The 22289-nt window shown below is 44.3% G+C and overlaps 2 protein-coding genes across 12 annotated transcripts in view; one reads left to right on the top strand and one right to left on the bottom strand.

The window, feature by feature from the left end:
- Positions 1-1508, top strand: part of LRRFIP2 (LRR binding FLII interacting protein 2) — a 112479-nt gene extending 110971 nt beyond the window's left edge. For 3 of the 10 annotated variants that reach the window (XM_036266166.1, XM_036266170.1, XM_036266168.1), the window contains one exon: positions 504-1418. In XM_036266166.1, the coding sequence (XP_036122059.1) occupies positions 504-614 (111 nt within the window). In that variant the 3' untranslated portion in view covers positions 615-1418. Of the gene's footprint in view, positions 1-503 lie in introns of all 10 variants that reach the window. The other 7 variants (XM_036266172.1, XM_036266167.1, XM_036266174.1 and 4 more) reach the window with 7 other exon arrangements.
- A 1227-nt stretch (positions 1509-2735) lies between these two features.
- Positions 2736-22289, bottom strand: part of MLH1 (mutL homolog 1) — a 38860-nt gene continuing 19306 nt past the window's right edge. Inside the window, exons 12-19 of one of the 2 annotated variants that reach the window (XM_036266561.1) lie at positions 19610-19974; positions 17199-17347; positions 9932-10040; positions 8033-8096; positions 5336-5500; positions 4738-4830; positions 4348-4461; positions 2736-3033 (exon numbers count right to left, since the gene is read on the bottom strand). In XM_036266561.1, the coding sequence (XP_036122454.1) occupies positions 2866-3033; positions 4348-4461; positions 4738-4830; positions 5336-5500; positions 8033-8096; positions 9932-10040; positions 17199-17347; positions 19610-19974 (1227 nt within the window). In that variant the 3' untranslated portion in view covers positions 2736-2865. The remainder of the gene's footprint in view (positions 3034-4347; positions 4462-4737; positions 4831-5335; positions 5501-8032; positions 8097-9931; positions 10041-17198; positions 17348-19609; positions 19975-22289) is intronic. The other variant, XM_036266562.1, reaches the window with a different exon arrangement.

Here is a 22289-nt window from a genome sequence, read left to right as displayed (position 1 = left end):
ATGTTTTGGTCACGTAGATAATAAGAAAAGAAATACTTTTTTTGTTTTAGATCAGGTTTATTTCTCCAACTTCTATAGGTCCTGTCTGTGACTAACGCTCAACATCACTGTTTTACACCAGTAACTGAGAAAAAAATTAGCCTGTGGGATCCTATGCAAGGCCATCACAATCAGCTGTGTGTCCATGGCCCAGACAGTTGAAAATAAAGTAGCACTTGGGCCCAGCCGGTGTGGCTCAGTGGTTGGGCGTTGACCCCTGCACCAAGAGGTTGCCAGTTCGATTCCCAGTCAGGGTACATGCCCAGGTTGTGGGCCTGATCCCCATTGGGGGTGCATGCAGGAGGTGGACAATTGATGTTCTTTCTCATCGATGCTTCTATCTCCCTCTCCCTTCTCTAAAATCAATAAAGAAAAAAAAAGTTTTTTTAATAAAAAAAATAAATAAAGTAGCACTTGGTTTTGTTTCTGATGGTGTGTAGTGACCAAGTTCTCCTTGTCTCCAGTTACGAACAGCACTGGACAAGATTGAGGAGATGGAGATGACCAACAGCCACCTGGCCAAGCGGCTAGAGAAGATGAAGGCCAACAGGACAGCACTTCTGGCCCAGCAATAGGGAGGCCACCCATCTACCTGGGTGCTCTCCTGGGCCCCACCCAGAGAAACTGACTTCTGTCCATTGACAAACCCCTTTCAGTACTGTTTGAGTTTTGTCATTAACATAGCCACCTTTGTATTTTATAATTTATGAGAGAATGAAATAGGTTTGAATCTTCATGAATGAACACTTTGGATTTTATTTGTAGTTTAATTCTAGACTAAGACCTGGTCCATGCTGTTTTTGTTCTAATTTTCATAATTTTAGAATCAAGTTTACTCACCATTTGCGCCCAGCTGCCGCAGTGACTGGGCGCTCGGAGGCCTCGGCCCGGGCTCTGCAGGACAGCAGTTCTGAGTGCTCACTGAGCTACTTGCTGGAGACCTCAGAGAAAACACAAGTGCCTTCTCCACAGTGCAGTTCAGACTTCAGTGATCTCCAGTGGTCAGAGACATGTCCCTCATGTCAAATGGCATTTATATTTTAGTGAAGAAACAAGTTCACAGGTGGGGAATATGTCTCACTCAAATTTATATGTTTGGAGGAAAAAGCCTTTTTTGTAAAATATTTAAATTTATAAGAAAATGTTAGAAAAAGATATGGGGAGTGTATATAAAACTTGCTTTATTGCATGGGACAGGGAAATCCAAGGCCTAATACTCTTCAAGTAAGAGTAGGGTTCTTACTCTTCAACGTCAACTGTGCTGTATTTCATCTGCTGCTGCTTTGTGGAATGAAACCTCAGATAAGCCCATTTGGGGGGTGGGGGGAGGCAGGCAGGTGGAACATCTGCCTGGAGAATCTATTAAACACACCCGTTTGCTGACCACAATTGGCTACTGACACATTCATTTTGTTAGAGGAGCCTTTGAAACAAATCATGGCAGCCATGCCTTGTCTTGCCCCTATTCTTTTCTCTCCTTCCTAAGGAAAGCTCTGGAATATAGACTTTGTCTTTTAAGAACTTTAGTTTCATCTTTAAAGGTACACAGTTCAAGAGATTTCTATCATTGAGTGTAGCCATTTTGTATGATTATTGTATCTTTAGTGTATTTACACAGAAAAATATTTTGGCAAGTCTAATGAATCAAGGCCACATAAGAATCAAATCAGACTTGAACGTAGATAATAAAGGTAACTCAGATATGAATAAATTATTCTGTTGTTTAGAATAATTAGCGCTTTGTTTTTAGAATATAGAAACCAGTCTCCTGAACTAAGATGGTTTCTTAGTTGGGAGACAGTTCTGAAATGCAGATTTACCCTAGAATCCCACGTTGGAACCAGCACACAAGTGTGGTCCAGCGCTTGCCGCCTTGGAAACCCTCTTCCTCTTCACCAGTGGTCACTCAGCCTGTGTCCCTCCAAGTCGTGGAGTCTCACCTCTGAGGTGCCCTGGCTGTTCTCTGGAAGTTCTGCTAACCCTTTCTTGCCCCTTTTGTGGCATAACAAGCGTGTCTCTGTCTGTCCTCCTTCTTTCCCAGGTAGAATGGCTCCTCTTCTCCCTAAGACAGTTTTCTGTTCTAACAACTTTCTTCATTGAGTCCTGTAATCTGATTTTACCTCAGAAACATAGGTGTTCTTCCTCCCTGTGCTGACTGCATATTTCTATTAATGCAGGTCAGTATCAAAGTAGCTCATTTTAATGGCATGTATAGTTAGTTTTAAGTTCGTGTTTTTAAATCATCCTTCAAACAAGAATGCCTGGAACTTGAATTATCTGCAGCTGGCAGGAGTCATAGCCATTAACAAAGTGGGCTACCTTACAAACCTGTACCAGCTGTAGAATGGATAAGGACTATTTTCTTCTCCCAGGGCTTTTTAAAATTAAGAATCAATGAGTAATTCTTGGGTTACTGAAGGTACTAACACATGGTCAATTCAGCTTTCTCCATAGGGGCAGTGTCATAAGAGGCACCTGAACTAACATAATATCTATCACCTGATAATAGGAAGAATCAAGTCAGAGCATGATCTATGAAATCTTCAAGGCCTCTTTAGAATTCTCATCAGATGTCCAAGGGGCTTTCAAATTACTTTTAGGATTCTACACTATCAGGTATATATTGGTGAAAATCAATGTAGAAAAACTTTCAAGTGTAATGAAATTAAGAAATCATGTTAGGACACATCTGACAATTTATTTATAGTCGATTCCTGTGCATACTGAGTGCTACCAGCTAGAAGGCAAGTGTGAGTCTTCATCTTTAAGACCTACATCAGGATACAAAGGAAGAACAGCACACCCAGAGTCCATAAATGACCATATTTAACACCTCTCAAAGACTTTGTATAGATCAGGCAGGTTAGCAAGCTGCAGGATATTTCCATCTTCTGTGAAATGTTTGGGAGGCAGGAGGTGTGAGCGGAAGGCTTTATAGACAACATGTTCCACAGTCCACTTCCAGGGGTTTGGAGTAGAGCCAGGCACTTCACCCTGGAAAAGACATGTTAGATGTCATAAGCCTCCCTGTTTGCATCCCAGCATACAGTGGCGTCCTGGCTGGCATGGTAGCTTGTAATGGGCTGTTACGTAATGCTTATGAAGCACCTAAGCCAGGCTCAGAGATCCTACAGGCCTGAACACAAGCGGTGAGGTGGGTGGGGGGAATGAAGAAGCCGGGGCTCTCATGAGACTTTCTCCCCAGAACCTGTTTCCATTCAAGGAGAGTGCTATTGTGGCAGGAGCTAACATAATAACTGATCCTGACTACGATGTTTGGGCAGCAACAGTAGGAAGTAAATTTCTAATTCACTGCTAAATCGGGGGGGGGGGGGTGGTGTCTTAATGTAGCCCTGTTTTCCTAAAAGCTCCACAGGTAAGAAATGAAATCTAATAGGGATTATTTTGCTCTAACCTTCCTCTCCGACACCTGAACCTTAACTATTTCATGTACAAGAAAATGTTCTTTCTCATCCATCCTTTCCTTGAAGTAAATTTTTCCAATCAAACAAGATATTCTCAGCACAGTTGGTGACCTTACCTCCTTCACTGCAATGAAATCTTTATTCCCTAGGGCTTTGGCCAGCAGGACCTAGGACTGAATCTCTGCTCCAACACCTACAGGCTCTGGGAACCCTTGAGCAGGCCAGCTGTCCCTTAGTTTCCTCCCTATGAAACGAGCATGTTACATCCCCTCAGAGGATGACTGTAAGTAATCACTGAGGATGGTCATGTACATAAAGCTGCTACCCTTTGATTCTTAGACCCTTTCAACCCCCACTGCTCCCACCCATCCAACCTTCCGAAACAGCTGCTGACTGAAGAGCGTTGTCACCTACTTGGAAAAAGTGACAGAACAATGAGGAACACAGGCCCTTTTTGTGCCAAGCTGACCTTCCGTAAGGAGAGCTGGGGACCTGACCTCAGAACAGCCCTGCTTTCCTGGCAAAGGAGTGAGTGGTCAGGTGTAGAGTAAGGCAAAAGCTGAGAGGGACTGGGGAGGCTGGTCCAGAATCTGAAGACTGGCTTCCCTCGGGCCAACAAAGGGAGATAGGGGCCACTCGCCCCGGACAATCTAACTCAGCCTCCATCCCTCACTGTGATGGCTTATAATTTTACATTTCACAGCGAAATCACTCTGCAGGTACCTTCTAGACCAGCAGAAGAAATAAATTCATGGATAAACCCAACCACTGTGTCCTATGTGCATTGAAATCCCAGGAATTTAGAGAGGGGCAAGTTTTATCTCCTAAAGGTTGTGTGAGGGCCCATTTGAGTCCTGGGGTGCCACCAGTAACACCACAGTACCTGCTGGCCTGAGAGGGTCGACTCCTCAGTTATATACTGCTTCCGGATGGAGTAAAACATAGCACACTCTCTACTGAGGCTTTCAAAACATTCCTTTTCTTCATCCCAGTTCACCTGATCCAAAGAGAATTCAATACCTCAACACAGGTATGTGCTTTAGACAGGCTTCATTGCTAAATGGAGATCACAGACAACTTGAAAACTAAATGTGACTCTAGGCATTAAAGCTATAAATTGGAACTGCTGAATACTGCTGGGGGTAGATGAGGATGAGCAGGGGCCTTTAGCTATTTTACCCTTTCATCACCATCATTCCAGATGCAGGTGGGCCCTGTGCCCTCCAGCACACACCCACGCGCCTACATACTTAGTACTGGCTCAGTCACTTGCCTCAGTGGCGAGTCGAAGAATGAAGATCGGCAGACCTTCTAAAGAGGGCACATAGTTGTCGATCAGAAGGGGTAATCCAATCAGGTTCCCTTCCTGCTTGTGGGGAAAAAAGGCCAAGACAAGGGAACAAGAAATAATGCTATCATAGTTTAATTTAAATAAATTACATTTCTCCAGAGCTTTCTCCAGGTCAGGTCCTCATGCCTGTCATTCTGGTGACCAGGTGCTTGACTAGGCTGGGCACTGGGGGCAGGAGAGCTAAGCACTTAAAACGAGCTTTTTTATCCTGATATACAGCAGAACAATCTTTTCTTTGGATCAACCAAAGAACACCTCAAGAAGGGAAGCCCCAAAGATCAAGGGGTAAGAGGTAGAAACAGGGAGAGCAAGTGGCTCATTCATTGGCCTGCAGGGACTGTGGGACTTGGCCTCCCTCATGTCAGGGCACTGCACCCTGGGAATGCCCATGAATGGATGACAAAACTACTGTGTAACCTAGAAATGCAAAAACCGAGTCTCATCCTGATTTTGGACCGACTACAGAGCTTGACTCTTATCTGAAGAATATAGCATAGGTGTAAAAATGGCCATCACACACCTCATCGATTTCCAAAGAGAAGTAGTCTGCAAGCATCTCAGTCTTCTTTTTCAGAAACTCAACAATGTACTCGGCAAGTCCTTCTTTGGGACCATCTTCCTCTGTCCAGCCACTCTCGGGACTCTCTAAAGCGAGCATGGCAAGGTCGAAGAGCGGTGCTGGCTCCTAGGAAGGAGCAAGAACACGAGGGAGCAAGTGTTAACACATCCAAATGGAGCCCGAAGTCCCACAAAACCATGATCACAACAGGAAGTGAGAACCCACAAATCTAATACTCATACCCAGGAAGACAACTGAAAATTCACCATAAAACCTCTTCTTCCTCTTTGATGGCCATCTCAACAGAGATGTGACAGCCTGCTGAACAGGGGGAGGGGAGGCGCTGAGGAGGCACTTTCCTTCTGCGTCGCTTTAAGAACCACTTACTCTCACATTGCTAGATCATCACTAAGTAAGTAGTTCATTTCTTTCTACTGCCTTACCCATAACTGAAGCAATGGGGAGGGTGAATTAGTTAAATTGAATGACATTTCAGGTAAATCATCTGATTAGGAAGAACACTAAAGTCTATTAAAAATAAAATGCCTCAATTTTCCTCCATTTATCCTCTTCTGACATTGTTACTATGGTCATACATTTTCCTTTCACAGGTTATAAACCCACAGAACACTGTTCTTATTTTTACATGACAATAGAGGACCCAATGAAAAGGACCTAACAATCCTGAATGTTTATACATTCAATAACAGCTTTAAAATATAAAGGAAAAAGCTAACAGAACTACAAAGAGAAATAGAGTTACAGCTGGAGGTTTCAATACCCCTTTCTTAATTATAGGCAGAACAAGTAGACAAAAAGCCAGAATACAGAAGATTTGAGCATCACTATCTACTTGATATATCATTTATAGAACATTCTATTCAACGAGACCAAAATACAATTCTTTGCAAGTGCACATGGGACGTTTACCAACATAGACCATATTCTGGATCATAAAACATCTCACTAAATAAAGATCAGAACAGATATCAATGAAATAAAATTTAAAAAACCAGAAAAATCAATGAGACCAAAAGTCAATTCTTTGAGATCAGTAAAATTGACAAACTCCTAACTAGATTGATCTAGTTGACAAAAGAAGATATAAATTATCAATATTAGGAATGAGAGAAATTACACCACTACATATCTATAGCCATCAAAAGAGAAAATATAAACAACTTCATGCCAATAAATTGAAAAACTTAAATGGACAAGTTCCTTGAAAGAAACGGTACTAAGGCTCACTCAAGAAGAAGTTAACCTAAATAGCTCTGTATCTATGAAAGAAACAGAAGTTTTAGTTAAAAACTTTCCTATGAGGAAATTTCTAGGCCCAGATGGCTTCACTGGTGAATTCTACCAAACGTTTAAGGAATAAACACCAAATCTACACAAGCTCTTTCAGATGATGGAAAAGGAGGCGATACTTCCCAACTCATTCTATGAGGCCAGATTACCCTTACAAAACCAGACAAAGAAAATACAAGAAAACTACAAACCAATATCATTCATGAACATAGATACAAGAATTGTAAACACAATTTTAAATCAATTCCAGTAATACATAGAAAGGATAGTACATCATGTACAAACAGGGTTTGTCCCAGGAACGCAAGACTGGTTTAATATATGAAAATCAATGTAATTTACTACATTAACTAAAAAAGAAAAACCATACAATTAACAAATACAGAAAAAGTATTTGCAAAAATTCAACATCCATTCCTCTAAGCAAACAAGGAATAGAAGGGAATTTTCTCAACCTTCAAGGGCATCCGCAAAAACCCTACCTATGACAGAAAGCACAGTTAATGGTGAAAGACTGAATGCTTTCTCCCTGAGAACAGGAATGAGAAGGATTTCCACTGTCATCACCTCTATTCAACAATATTCTAAGTGTAACCAAGCAAGAGAAAGAAAGAAAAGGCATCCAGGACGGACAGAAAGAAAAAAACTTCACAGATGCTATGATCATCTGTAGAAAATCTGATTGGAATTGATAAAGTTACTAATTATTGAGTTTAATAAGGTTGCAAGATACAAGATCAATGTACAAAAACACTTGCATTTCTCTATATAGCAAAAAACAATTAGAATTTTTTTTAAATGCCATTTACAATAGCAACAAAAGATGTGAAATAGTAAGGGATGAATCTAACAAAAGATTTTTCTCCCAAAATTGATCTACAGAATCAACACAATCCCAATAAAAATTCCAGAAGGCTTTTTGGTAGAGTGTGCCACATATAAGAAGAAGATAAGAATCTACATAGATATGTTATGATTTTAACTCTAAAATTAGGCAATGAAAAAGTCTTGGAAGAAATGAACTAAAATTGTTGGTTGGGGTTGTGTTTAGGTCATGGGCTTTAGAGAATGTTTATTTCTATTTTTATCTCTTTCCAAGTTTTCCTAAGTAGATATATTAATTTCTATTCTAATAATAAACATTAGTTTAAGCTGGCTACCAAATGGTTATTCTTTGCATAAAGCTGTATTATAATTAAAGATACCTCCATATGCAAATTGTATACTACAAAAACTATTCTAAGCATATTTAGAAAAATTTACCACAAAAAAGATATTCGGGTAAAGCTGCTATTTTCAGATATAACCAGTTGAAGTTTCAGGAATGAGAAGCAGGAAAAAACTTACCGATAACCTCAGAACACCAAAATTGGCAAAATCATATATGAGTATCTGGTAGAACAGTTCTTCACTGAAAATAAAAATGAAGTGACTTTAAGGAAAAGCTAAATACACACTTGAGAGCCAAGCAGTAGGACAAAAGGGAGAACTAACCCCTGAACTGTGGCTGGGACACAGGTGGTTCTGCCTTGCTGGGAACCTTCTAACAGTCTACCAAGATCTTTTCCCGCAAAGACCTGGGATTCCAACATGAGCTGTGACCTCCACACACAGGTCGGAGCACTAAGACCAAGTCTGGTTTTTGTCACCTGTGCTGCCCCCACCCACCTGGTGGTGTCAAAGTTTCCTCACGCCCTGTAATGAAATTGAAGAAATTTTTGTTTCCTTGACTTTTCCCCACTTAGAATCCTATAAACTACTTTTCTTTTTATAGCTAGCCATTAAACACGATGTGAAATGTACAGGAGGGCAGGAAGACTGAAGTAATCAGGACTGGGTGTCAGGCGGGGTTAGACCACACTGGCATATGGTTTAGGATGATGCACTGGCTGGCAGCATTCCAAAAGCAGCTGGGACATATACAATACCCTCAACTACTTATAAAAACAGACTTGAAATAAGTAATACTCTATAGTTAGTTCTCAAGCAATTTAAACCATATAGGTCTTGTTTAAGGACTTCATTTCATTTTCTCAAAGTAGACAAAGTATCTGTTATGCCAGCATTACTGTGGGGAAACTGAGGCACCCAGTGCATAACTGACTTGTCCTATGGGAAAGGAAGGAGTTGAATGTAGACACGGCACTCTGATCCTGTTCTCTCTGTGTTTTTTTACCTTCTCACTGGGAAACCACTCACATTTATTAATAGCTGAAATTGTGGAACTGGTCTGGATTGTACCTATGAAATGAAAGAACCTGAACACAACTGTAATTTGGAGTCTTGGAAATCATGCACTTACATATGCTGGGAAAGAAAAAAACAAGGGGAATACTCAATAAATGAGTAAGAGCCAGGTTGCTGCACAAGCCCAGTGAGCATCTCGCAGCAAAGACAATGGAGCTGAAGACAGCTGCACCAGAAGCTTGCAAGCCCAGGAGGAATGAGTTCCAAATATCGGAGGAGGAATGTGCGCCAACAGTCAGCTCTGGACTGGGGCAGTTTCTAGGTTAGGGAGAGCAAATCTCATGTGGCTACCCCACTCACAGGGCTACGCAGCACTGTGAGGCCAGAGCAGGCTTCATGGCAAAGAGCCCCATGGCGGACAAGTGATGTCGAGTAGGCGAAGGTGGCAGCACCCTCCCATCTGTACTACTGATTTGAGAACGTATTTCAACAGTTCTAGACTCAACAGTTCATCTATCAAGGTCCTTGGAAACAATCCATAGAAATGTCGCCAGCTATTATTGAGCAAATGGCCCTGCTGGGATCACCCTCGCTGTGTTCATCGACTATGGCTTGTCTGGTGGTTGCAGTAAGCCTTCACTACATTCCCAAGGCTGGAGGAAAGGAGCTATCAGGTCTGCTTTCTCTATAGCCCCATCACAGCAGATGCTAGAACTCCCTACCAGCACTAAGCCTTCAACCCCTGATTCACAGCAGCCAACACAGAGCACCAAGCGCCTACCAAACACCAGGCTTCTCATGTCATTTCTTATCCTCAAAAACCCTGCAAGTTTATCCCAATTTACAGATGAGAATTCTGAGACAAAGTTTTGGAAAGGGACTTGCCCACCGTCACATCAATGGTGAATGGCTGAGCCTGGATTTGAACCTAGGTCTGTCTGACTTCAAAGCCTGGCCCTTTGCAACTAGGCCATGCTGTGCTCTTGCCAGCACTTGTGCCTGTGCCTCCAGGACCACTCTTCCAGTGGCTCTTCCCTTTTCACGTCCTCACGGATGTACCTCAGTTTGGTGGTGTTGAGAAGGTATAACTTGGTCTGATGCTGTGCCAAGGCCCACTGAGGATTCACACAGCCCACAAAGGAGTGGTTATGCAGCATCTCCTGCAGAGCTGGGAACAAAAGAACAGGTGAGTAGTGCCATCCCATCCCAAAGACACCTCTTTGCAGCCCAAAGCCCAAGCACTCAAACTAGACACAAATAATCAAAGAGGCCTGCACTGAACTTGTTGCTGAAAATGAACACAAATGAGGAATCAAACATAACTAATATTTCAAAATGCATCAAGGATTGCCACAAGAGTCAGGAATGATAAAACAAATCACATCTGAGACAACGCAGGATGAGCAGTGAGGAGAGCTCTGAAGCCAGCTTCATCCACACACACCAGAGGAGCTCAGGAACCATGAACTTTAGTTTCTGAGACTCTGAGGTGTGGAGAAAGGAGAAGAGAAGCCTAGGAATGATTTGAAATGGGGAGCCTATCAGGCGACCACTTCCCCAACACGTGAAACAGACCCCCGAGGCTGCACTCTCAGTGTGAAGGGAAAGAAGGACCAACATATCCCATGTCCACCCCTCACCCCCACAAAGGGCAGTGAGCAAAACTGCTGCTGCCTCAAGCCCTGTTGTTGGGAGTAAAGAAGTTACATCCCTGAGAATCTAACCATATGCTGGTTCTTTGCAGACAGGATTCACATAAACCGTAAGTGTAGATTTTACTCTCAGGAGTTTCCAGGGCTGACTGTTCCTCCAGGTGCCCGTGAGAATCAAATGCAAATTTCTCTCAAGAGCCCTGGCCAGTTTGGCTCAGCGGTTAGAGCGTCGGCCTGCGGTCCGGAGAGACCCGGGTTCGATTCCCGCTAAGGGCACGTACTTCGGTTGCAGTTTGTCCCCGGCCCTGGTTGGTCGTGCGGGTGGCAGCCACTCGATGTGTCCCTTCACATCGATGTTTCTCTCTCTCTCTCCCTTCCTCTCTCTCCCTCCCACTCTATCTGTACAAAAAATGGAAAAATATCCTCGGGTGAGGATAAAAAAATTAAAAAAAAAAAAATTTCTCTCAAGAAATCCATCTTCAATCCATGCTTCAAATAATTCCTCACAGATGAAGTACCAGGAACTAGCAGTCAGAAATTACAAAAAGCATGAAACAAGGCACCAATAACTAGAATCCAGAAGAAATCACAGAATCCTACCTGCAAAAGTTTCAGAGACTGGAAATACCAGCAAAGAAGATAAAATAAGTAAGTATGTTCAGTATGCTTAAGAGTTATTAAAACAGTGAGTAGCAGGAGACTATCAAAATGATCAGGGACATTTCCAAAAGAACCAAATAAAATTTCTAAAAATTATGAAAACTAATTGAAATTAAAAATCAAGACAGACTTAACAGATTAGACCAGTGGTTCTCAACCTTCCTAATGCCGTGGCCCTTAATACAGTTCCTCATGTTGTGGTGACCCTCAGCCATAAAATTATTTTCGTTGCTACTTCATAACTGTAATTTTGCTACTGCTATGAATCGCCATTGGAAGTATGTTTTCTGATGGTCTTAGGCGACCCCTGTGAAAGGGTTGTTCGACCTCCAAAGGGGTCGTGACCCACAGATCGAGAACCGCTGGATTAGACAAAGTTGGCAAGGTAGTTAACTAGACGGTCAATCTAAAGAAATCTTCCAGCCCTGGCCGGTTTGGCTCAGCAGTTAGAGCATTGGCCTGTGATCCAGGGAGACCAGGGTTCAGTTCCCGCTAAGAGCATGTACCTCAGTTGCAGTTTGACCCCGGCCCGGGTTGGAGTCGTGCAGGAGGCAGCCACTTGATGTGTCCCTTTCACGTCAATGTTTCTCTCTCTCTTTCTCTTCCTCTTTCTCCCTCCTACTCTATCCGAACAAAAAATGGAAAAATGTCCTCGGGTGAGGATAAAAAAAAAAAAAAATAGTCCAGAATGCAGCAGAGAAGAGACAAACCGAGTGGAAAAGAGAAGAGATGCAAGACACCAAGCGAGGCACAATCCACACCAGACAGAGAGATTGTAGGTCACTAAAGAAAGATATTAAGAGCAGTCAGAGACGAAAGAGAGATTTCCCAGAAAGTAATAAACTATAAGACCGATAGCTGAATTTTCAACACTAGAAGCCAAAAAGTTATAGAAGAACACCTTCAAGGCACTAAAAAAATAATTGACAATCTCAAATTTTAAATCCAGAAAAAAAAAAAAAGGATGAGTTAGACAAAGCAAAACTCAGTTTGCCACCCACAGCCCCCTGAAGGATGCACTTAGGGCAGACCAGGAAAGGTCAGAGAGAAAGAAGTATGAGCAAATACTACTTGCTGAATCCAAACAAACTGACACCACAATGTATTATGGAATATGAGCTGATCATGTGAAAACTGAACCTAATACCATATACCAAAGATGAATTCCTGGAGGAATAAAATTTAAGTATTGGCACTTTAGGAGAGCATATATTTAATTATCTTAGGGTTAGGAATAACTTCCTAAATAAGATAAAGCCAATCTGTAAAGAACAATTAATAAAATCTGCCTACATTAAATCTAAGAATTTCTATTCATAAAACAAGTCTTCATAAGAACAAATACCAGATGAGCCCTAAACTGGGGGAAGATATTTCCATGTAACTTACTCAACTTTATCAGTAACCAGGGAAACGTAAATAAAAACCACCATCAATATACCATTTCACAAACATTGGAGGAAAAGTGGAGCAAATGCAACTTCACACTGATGGTGGGACTGTACATTTATCCGATGCCTCTGGAAAACAACTGCCGTTTTATGACCCAGCAGTAACTCTCCTAAGTATACTCCCTGCAGCCGGGCTTCCCAACAGGTGTGCCAAGCCCTCCTTGACTCTCTCAGGTATGGGGAAAGGGATGGGGTGTGAGAACAGAGATGAGGCTGTGTGAGTCCTCCAAATGCCATTCGCCAGCAAAATGAATGAACAAACACGTAGCATAATCATGAAATAGAATCTATCACCTAGAAAGAGTAAATCAGAGCATAATAAGACGGATGAATTTTAGGTACATGTGTGTGTGCATGCGCGTGTGTGTGTGTGTATACACACACAGATGGGACAGGGAAGAAAGACATAAGAGCTTCAAAGGTGATGGCAATGTTTGTTTCTTTAAGCACGTGTTAATTTGTTTCCTTCTATAAATCCTACATATATTGTCTAAATACGATTTTGCAGTTGTGTGTGTGTGTATATATGTATGTGTTGTGTATATATATATCACCATAGCCCTAGCCAGTTTGGCTCAGTAGTTAGAGCATTGGCCCACAGACTGAAGGGTTGCGGGTTTGATTCCTACCTGGATTTCTGGTTCAATCCCTGGGTCTAGTTTGGGTGCGTGTGGGAGGCAACCAATGTGCCTCTTAGCATCAATGTTTCCCTCCCTCCCTCCCTCCCTCCCTCCCTCCCTCCCTCCCTCCCTCCCTCCCTCCCTTCCTCCCTCCCTCCCTCCCTCCCTTCCACTCTACGAATCAATGGAAAAAATATCCTCAACAGAAAAAGTATCCTCGGGTGAGGATTAACAACAACAAAAACACCACCACCATAAAGAGGGCTAGGAGAAGAAGGTCTGGAGCCCAGAGGGCAAGGGTGTTGGGGACAGCAACAAGCCTGCATCACATTTTTACTATACTTTTTAAGCTTGGGCACAAGTGAGTTCTATTGTTACAGAAGCTCTAGTACACTCCCTGCTCACCCCATAAAAAGAAGCTTAGTTTCTTCATTTTTAGAATAAGTCTTCCCCTCTGTTCCCACTGGAAACTCAATGTCTCTGCAGGATGTTCTGCGTGGGTGGAAAAATTAGTATTTTAAAAGCTGGAGAACATCAAATAATGTTGACTAATGAAGCACTGGAGAAAAGAGAAAGCGGCGTGATCCACTAAGAAAGGGTCGGAGATTTTCCACACAGACCTGTCACGGATGCTCTGGTGCTTCCACAGCTACTGCAGTGTGGCCTTGCCCGTGTGCAGGTTGGGGAGGGGGGGGGTCAGCTCCCCAGGGGCTCCAGAGTTCATTTCATCCAGGCAGCAAATCAACGAAGATAGGCAGGGCTCTTCTAACTGAGCTTCATGAGGCTATTTAGACCCCTCCAGCCTCTTATCAGGACTTAAAGGGCCTCCATTTCATCCTTCCCCAAATATCCCCACAGCACATGAAGTCTGTGGGCATCTCCCTGCCATTGTGCTAGCAGCAAAATGGGACAAAATCCTTCTGTGCTTCCAAGCCAAACCACATCTGAGTTCACAATGGAGGCTTGGTCTCAGCATGGTTCATTCAGCTCCCTTCCTGCCTCGGGGCTTGGCATGGCACATTCTGTACTGAGAAGAAACTTGACAAGTGTCTGCTGAACTGACATCATGTACCAAAGAAACTGTCATCTGGTGACAAACAATGTGAATATATACATTTAGACCTAGGACTGTTCACCAAAGACCAAGAAAATAAAATCGTGGATAAAACACACTTTCACATTCAAATGACAGCAAATAACTCAGGGCACTCCTTGTCCTCATCAATTTATAGGTTCAAAATTATGGGACTAGCAACACGTAAATTCAGTCATTATTAATCTCAGATGAGCCCAATTCCATGGAACACCTACCTGACTGGCTACTGGGCCAAAATTAACCTCATTTGAGATTGACTGTGTGCCCACCAGGAATGGGTAAATCCACCGGTCTCTAACCCAGTCATCTGAGCGTTCAACTTGGACATCCTCTCAGGATAAAGATGGTTGGGTGTCACCTCCCAGGCTGCTGCTCTCGATCACTTACTCCTTTAGCAAAGACTTAATGGGCCCACGTGCAGGGCACACTCTGCTGGGCACCTAGGATGCAGCAGTGAGCTCAAGACATGATCCCTGCTCAGACATTAAATGCAACTAGAATGTCATCACAAGGAAAATGCTCTATGTCTCTCCTGGGCCAGGGGAGCAGCCAGGCGGCTGGTCTATTAAGGTGAATGGCCTACCTCACCAAATCCAAGCTTCCAAGAAATACCTGTACAGCAATAAACTCAAAGACAACCAGCTTCCCCTGCCAGGGGCTATGGATGGAAACCACATGCCAGCGGAGGGGCCCTGAGGCAGAGGCCCCTCCCCTTGAGCAGAGGCGTGAAGCTTACAAAGCTTGCACATGGCATCTTAGGTGTTCATCCAACAGTCCAGTAGTACATCATTTACAGAGCGGAGAATGAGGCCCTGGACAGTGAACATGTTTCCCCCTGGCCACGGATGGCTGACTGGCAGGAGCATCACAGAGTTCTGGCTCCAAAGGCAGTGTTCAACCCACCCCCACATCACACGCTCGCTACTCCCTCTGTGAGACCCCATACCGTGTGTCTGCATATACCAGCCTGTCTGAGGGGTCAGAATCAGTGCTTGTCCCGCAGAGACAGCTCACCTAGTTCTGCATCTAAACACTGAGTGGGCATCCCTGCATCCAGGCAGTGCCCGTGACAACCCACCCATGTACCTGGGATGTTCCAACTAATCTGTCCTCACCGTCTTCCCTTCCATGTCCTCATCTCTAAAGCAGAGAGAACAGCTTCTCCCCTTTCTCTTTCTCCCTCACATGACTATTCTAGAATTACATGAGATGACGTGTGTAAATACACAATTTTAGAACAGTTAGATTCATCCTCTTAGCCTCAGAAATGGACTCCAAACCTGCAAACCTGACGCACGTTACTTTTACAGTGCACTGAAAACAGTTTTCACCTGTTCAGAAACTCACTGAAATTATGACTTAAATAAATGGGTCTATTCAGCCTGCTTTGCACGAGGGATATAAACCCTTAAAGGAAACTTCATAAATTCCATATCTGAGGGAGTCCATTAACATTACTGTGAGGAAGACTGCTAAATACATCAAGTATCAGCTCACTGTTCTTACATTATTTAAAATGGCTTTAAAAGCTCCCAGCTGGAAACCCAGGACCAGAGGGAAGGAGCAACTGGAGCAAATCTTCATGGAAACAAAAACCAGAAGCCAAGTGGTAGCTACTTCCAAGACTGGCAAATCCGTAGACACAGGAAGTTTTCAGCCTCCCAACAGCGGCGACACCCTATATTTTCCCCACATGCACTCAAAAGCCCAGAGTGCTAAGAAAAGAGACTGAACAAGGAAAGGCAAATGGAGGCTTTCCTGAATGTGCTCAGACCGCGGTGACCGGGACAGAAGCGTGTCAGAGGTCCGAGTCAGAGCAGCTGTTCTAGAAGGCTGTGGATTCCTGGGAAAGGTGCTCAGTTGCTCTTCAGCCACCCATTTCCGTTCAAAGTTAACCTAGGTTATCATATTTTAGGATACATGTTATAGCAGTGTTGAAATGTAACTATTTTAACCAAGAAATGTGTTACAGATGAAAAAAGGAAGAGCCAAGCTACCCGATGTAAACACTCAAGACTCTGTCCCCTGGAGCCCGGAGCAGTGGTGCCCAACCTGGAGCAGGACTGTCCGGCTCGCCAAGTGGGGTCAGTGCTGTCAGGGACAAGTTGCTGTTCCACACCTCAAGCCCCGGGTCAGGTCGTCCCTGGGAGAGGACTAGCCCCTTCTATTTCCTAAAACCATAAAGTTGGTTTGACGTAACAGGCACCAGAAGGGGGTCATACACTCGGGTATTCTGGAAAGCTACTTCTGAGGAAGATGATAATGGTGATAATGATAATGATAACCTTGTCTTCAGGATATAAAAATACCTATTGATTGCTTCCTCTGTAACAAGTGTTTTACTTACCTTTTATCTGTGATCAACACAATAATCTTCAAGGGTAAAATTAATCTCATTTTACAGATGAGGACAAACTGAGGTATGAAAGGGTTAAGTCATGAGTCTAAGGTCACGGAGCAGTGGGAGGGCCCGGAGGGCCCGGATGTGAACTCGGGGCCCTCAAAGTCTGTCACTTTCAGCAACAGCACACCCCAGCCAGCCCACAGGAGTAGAGTTTTGCTTTAAGTTAGGAAACAAACTGAAGGTTATTTAAATGATGGCTTTTTTCTGGCTCCTGTGGTTTAATGAGAATACCAATTAATTCCAATTAAAAACAAAGACTATTTTTCCCTTCTCTCCCAGTTAAAATTGCCTTTGAGCTGCTGCTGCTGTGGGGTAGGAAAGGAAGGGAGGTCTGCTCAGCACGCTGCAGTGGCTATCCTACCCCGAGTACATCCTGCATTTCCAAAGCAAGCGTTAGCAGTTCCAGCCCTCGGAGTCCCCAGCAGACTTCGGCACTTACGTACTCTCATGCCCCCGCTCATTAATTTCTTCCCGGAGACTCAGAACACTGGTGAGGTTAATGATCCTTCTCCGGGGGGTGCAAGCTGCTGTCATTTCCTTTCGGGACTCATCTTCCACCATTTCCACATCAGAGCTTTCCCGATGTCTCTTCCTGCATTAAAGGTAAGGAACTTGCAAATCATGACTATTCTTTCTAAATTAAAAAAATAAGTAATTCAGCCCAATTTGGTATCCGGCATTTTGGAGAAGGGAGCAGCTTCTCTGTGCTGGCTCTGCACATCTGGAGAGGGATCCTGGTGGCAGGCCAGCAAAACCAGTCTGTCAACCCTCAGGTCCCAGCAGCTGGCTCTGCACACAGCAGGACTCTGGACTCTAGCTCGGCCCTATAGAGCCGCAGGCCCCTGGGCAGGTGAGCTGACCTTCCCAAGTCTCATTCATTCAGTGCTCCATCTACCTACCCATCAGACACAGTTATAATACCAACTACATAGAGCCATGAACAAAACAGACAAGGGGTCTGCCATCAGGATCCTTGCTTTCTAGTTGGGGTGTCAAACAGCAACAGAAAATAGATTATTTAAGTAGCAACAAATGCCATGAAGAAAATAAAACAAGGTAACAATAGAACGCTGGGGGAGTGAGAGAGAGAGAACATTAAATGGACAATGCCCGGCTGGTGTGGTTCAGTGGTTGAGCGTCGACCCAATCACCAAGAGGTCACTGGTTCGATCCCCAGTTAGGGAACATGCCCAGGTTGTGAGCCCAATCCCCAGTGGGGGACATGCAGGAGGTAGCCATTTAATGTTCTCTCTCATCGATGTCTTGATCTCCCTCTCGCTTCCTCTCTCTCTCTGAAATCAATAACAAAAAATTTTTTAAAAATACATAAAATGGACAAGGAAGGCCTCTGGTAAGAGGTGACATTCAAGTTGAGCTCTAAGTGACAAGAAGCCAAAGTCTTCCTAGGCCCAGGGAACAGTGAGAGCAGAGGAGAGAAGCTCTGCGTGGCCAGCACGCCACGGAGGAGAGGACAGTGGTGGGCTGAAGGAACAGCAGGGGGTTTTCTCCCAAGTGCAACAGGAAGCCACTGGTTTTCATCAGAGGAGTAATACAATCTGATTTACAGTTTTAAAAGAGTTCCTTTGCTGGGTGGTTAAATAGCGTGTGTTATAAATTTCCTTGGTAATAAACAGAAATGTAATACTTCCCCAGCAAGGCTGTTAAGAACATAAGATGAGCCCTGGCCGGTTTGGCTCAGAGGTTAGAGCGTCGGCCTGCGGTCCGGAGAGACCCGGGTTTGGTTCCCGCTAAGGGCATGTACCTCGGTTGCAGTTTGTCCCCGGCCCTGGCTGGTCGTGCGGGTGGCAGCCACTCAATGTGTCCCTTTCACGTCGATGTTTCTCTCTCTCTCTTCCTCTCTCTCCCTCCCACTCTATCTGAACAAAAAATGGAAAAATGTCCTTGGGTGAGGATAAAAAAAAAAAAAAAAAAGAACATAAGATGAGATAAAAAGAACATAAGATGAGATAATGTATGTGGCACACAGTGGATGCTCAATAGATGTTAGCATCTTTTATTATTCTCTGGAAAAAATCCTTAGACGTTGTCTCGCTAGACGGACCCAGAACCCAGAAGTGAGTGAACTAGAGTTAAAGAACTTGTCCAATTTCCAATGGCCAGTTAGTGCAGGGTTCTGGTGGTCAGCCACCAAGTGGATGTCCAGCCTTGGGCAGATGACCCTGAGCTTCAGGCTCAGTACCTGCACCTCACAGATCTCAGCAGGATGTCTTTCAAGAATCTGCAGACTGAAGATGGAAATGCTCACAATGCAATGACATGTGTTCTTCCTGTTGTTCTGCCTTCTCTCTCCACCCTCGCTCACCACTAGCTCATGTGCTTCAGGGGGTTTCATAATCTGAGTTCAGAGTGTGTTTCTCCCAAGAGGAGTGAAAGCAGCTTTGAGCAGGATGAAAGGGAATCCTCCAGGTATTTCAGGCTTCTCTCTTGCCACCTCTGCTGTTGAGGCTTTATCAAAAGTCGTTACTAGCCCTGGCCGGTTTGGCTCAGCGGTTGGAGCGTCGGCCTGCGGACCAGAGAGTCCTGGGTTCGGTTCCTGCTAGGGGCACGTAACAAAAAAAAAAGTCGTTACTAAAAATAAAGAGTAAATCTCATTTTTTTCCTGATGTTTTAAACTAATGTTTGAGAGCATGGACATTTAAGATAATTCAAAGGCCACTATGATGGGTGACTCTCAAGACATAGTCAAAGGCAGACAGTGGACAAGGCCACAGCACTGTCCCATTGGAGGCTGATAGTGAGTCAAGCAGAGAGGAGATGCAAGTGGTTCATGAAGGTAGAGGCTGTTTTATTAAAGAACAAGGAAGTAAGCTGCACTTTTCCCAAAAGGCCATACCTGGGGTTGCCTGGGCTGGAGGAGGACCCTCTCTTCTCCGACATTTCTGAAGTCCCTTTTGTTGTGATCCCCTCCAAGCTCTGATTCTTGGCAGCCAGGTCAGCGGGAGCTGGGAGTTCCAGCATTTCCTCATCTTGCTGCCCGGCACTGGAAGTGTCTGTCCTGTCTGCTGGGACAGTGACCTGCGGCTGACTGGCTTTGTTTACAGGCTGCAGAAAGGCATCGAGCTTCTGTTCCCGGGCATCTGTGCGGACCATCTGGTAGGCATAGACCTTGTCACCACTTCCAGAAGCAGAGGAGGCGGTCACTCCTGTCGTGGATTTAACCGCCTCCCCAGAGGGGCCAGGAAGACCTGGCAGCAAAGTCTGTGACAGAAAAGAAGACAGTTGGAAGATTCAGAATATGAATCTAGAAGCTCAGGTCACAGGGTGGAGCATACTGGAGGAAGCAGCTAAAACCAGTATGATTATCATTACAGAACTATTATTGTAGGAGCACTTTGTACCTAAATTTAAAATATAAAAATAAAGATATAACTTCCGGTCAAGATGGCGGCGTAGGTAAACGCGGTATCGCGTCCTCCCACAACCACATCAAAGTTACAACTAAACTACAGAACAACCATCATTCAAAACCACCTGAAATCAAGCTGAATGGAAGTCGTACAACTACGGAACTAAGAAAAAAAGCAGCTACATCCAGACCGGTAGGACAGGCGGCGGGGCGGTGGCGAGACGGGCTGGTCCCACACCCACGTGAGGCGGATAAAAATCAGGAGGCTCCCGCGGCTGGGAAGGTCCTTCCTGAGGACTGAGGGGTCCCTGTCCCACACCAGGTGCCCCGTTCAGGGTTCCAGTGCCAGGAAGAGAAGTCCCCAAAACTTCTGGCTGGAAAAACCAGCGGAAACTGAGGCTCAGGGAAGCTGACCTGGCTGGAGCCCCAGGCAGCTCCCTAAAGGGCCCGCGCACAGACTTACCGGACTCTCTCCCTCTAAGCTCGGAGGGGAGGCAGCTCGAGGGGCGCCAGAGACATACAGGGAAGAACTGAGGTGTTTGGCACTGGAGCGAGGGCTGGAGAGGGGGCTTCCTCGGGGACAAACGTACTGTCAGAGGCCTTTGTTCCTTTGGTGAGCCCTTCCCGGGGGCGGCAGACAGAAGCCATATCTGGGACTCCAGCAACCTGGCTCACACTGGTAGCCCTGCCCTGGTGACTCCCTGAGGCCCCGCCCCTCCCCACACAACTTTCAAGCCCACCCAAGCTGTCGCCACTTGCTTAACCATAGGATTGGCCTGTCTTGGATCCTGCTTCAGGTTTTTCCTAAATTCTTTCAAACGAGCAGCATCGGGTCTCAGCGAGCCCCATACCTCTCATTAAGTAATACACTGAAACAAACACAGGGAGGCAGCCAAAATGAGGAGACAAAGAAACAGGTCCCAAATGAAAGAACAGAACAAAACCCCAATAAAAGAACGAAGCGAAAGGGGGATAAGCAACCTGACAGATACTGAGTTCAAAATACTGCTTATAAGAATGCTCAATGAACTTAGTGAGGACCTCAGTGAACTTAGTGAGGGCCTCAAGAGCATAAAAAAGGACCAGTTAGAAATCATGGATACACAGTTAGAATTAAAGGAGGCATTAACTGAAATAAAGAATAATTTACACAGCTTCAATAATAGAGTATGTAAATCCAAGGAGCAAACCATCGATTTGGAATATAAGGAAGCAAAAAATCCCCAATCAGAACAGCAAAAAGAAAAAAGAATCCAAAAAAATGAGGATAGTGTAAGGAGCCTCTGGGACAACTTCAAGCGTGCCAACATTCGCATCTTGGGGGTGCCCGAAGGAGAAGAGAGAGAACAAGAACTCGAAAACCTGTTTGAAACAATAATGGCAGAAAACTTTCCTAACTTGGTGAAGGAAACAGACATACAAGTCCAGGAAGCACAGAGAGTCCCAAACAGATGAACCCCAAGAGGCACACACCAAGACACATCATCATCAAAATGCAAAAGGTTCAAGACAAAGAGAGAATCTTAAAAGCAGCAAGAGAAAGGCAGCTAGTTACCTACAAGGGAGTACCCATTAGACTGTCAGCTGATTTCTCAAAAGAAACTTTGCAGGCTAGAAGGGAGTGGCAAGAAATATTCAGAGTGATGAAAACCAAGAACCTACAACCAAAATTACTCTATCCTGCAAAGCTGTCATTTAGAATTGATGGACATATAAAAACTTTCCCAGACAAGAAAAAGTTAAAGGAGTTCATCACCACCAAACTGTTATTATATGAAATGATGAAGGGTCTTTTTGAAGAAAAAGATAAAATATATGAACAAACAAAATGGCAGTGAATACATATCTATCAACAATGGAATCTACAAACAAAATGAACAGGAAGAACAGAAACATTCTCATAGATACAGAGAACATTTTGTTGGTTGCCAGTTGGGAAGGGGGTTGGGGGAATGGGTGAAAAAGGTGATGGGATTAAGAAGCACAAATTCATTGCTAGACTGACAAACCTCAAAGGGAAAGGGGTTGGGGGGGTGGGAAGAAATAAACCAAAGAACTTATATGCATAACCAATGGACACAGACAATAGTGTGGGTAAAGGTGGGAGGGGGACGGGAGTGGGGAGGAGGGGATCAATGGGGGAAAAATGTGGAACATCTGTAATACA

The sequence above is a fragment of the Molossus molossus genome, unplaced genomic scaffold, assembly GCF_014108415.1.
Source record: "Molossus molossus isolate mMolMol1 unplaced genomic scaffold, mMolMol1.p scaffold_m16_p_18, whole genome shotgun sequence".
In the NCBI taxonomy this organism is placed as follows: Eukaryota; Metazoa; Chordata; class Mammalia; order Chiroptera; family Molossidae; genus Molossus; species Molossus molossus.
This window is presented reverse-complemented; position numbering and strand designations above follow the sequence as displayed.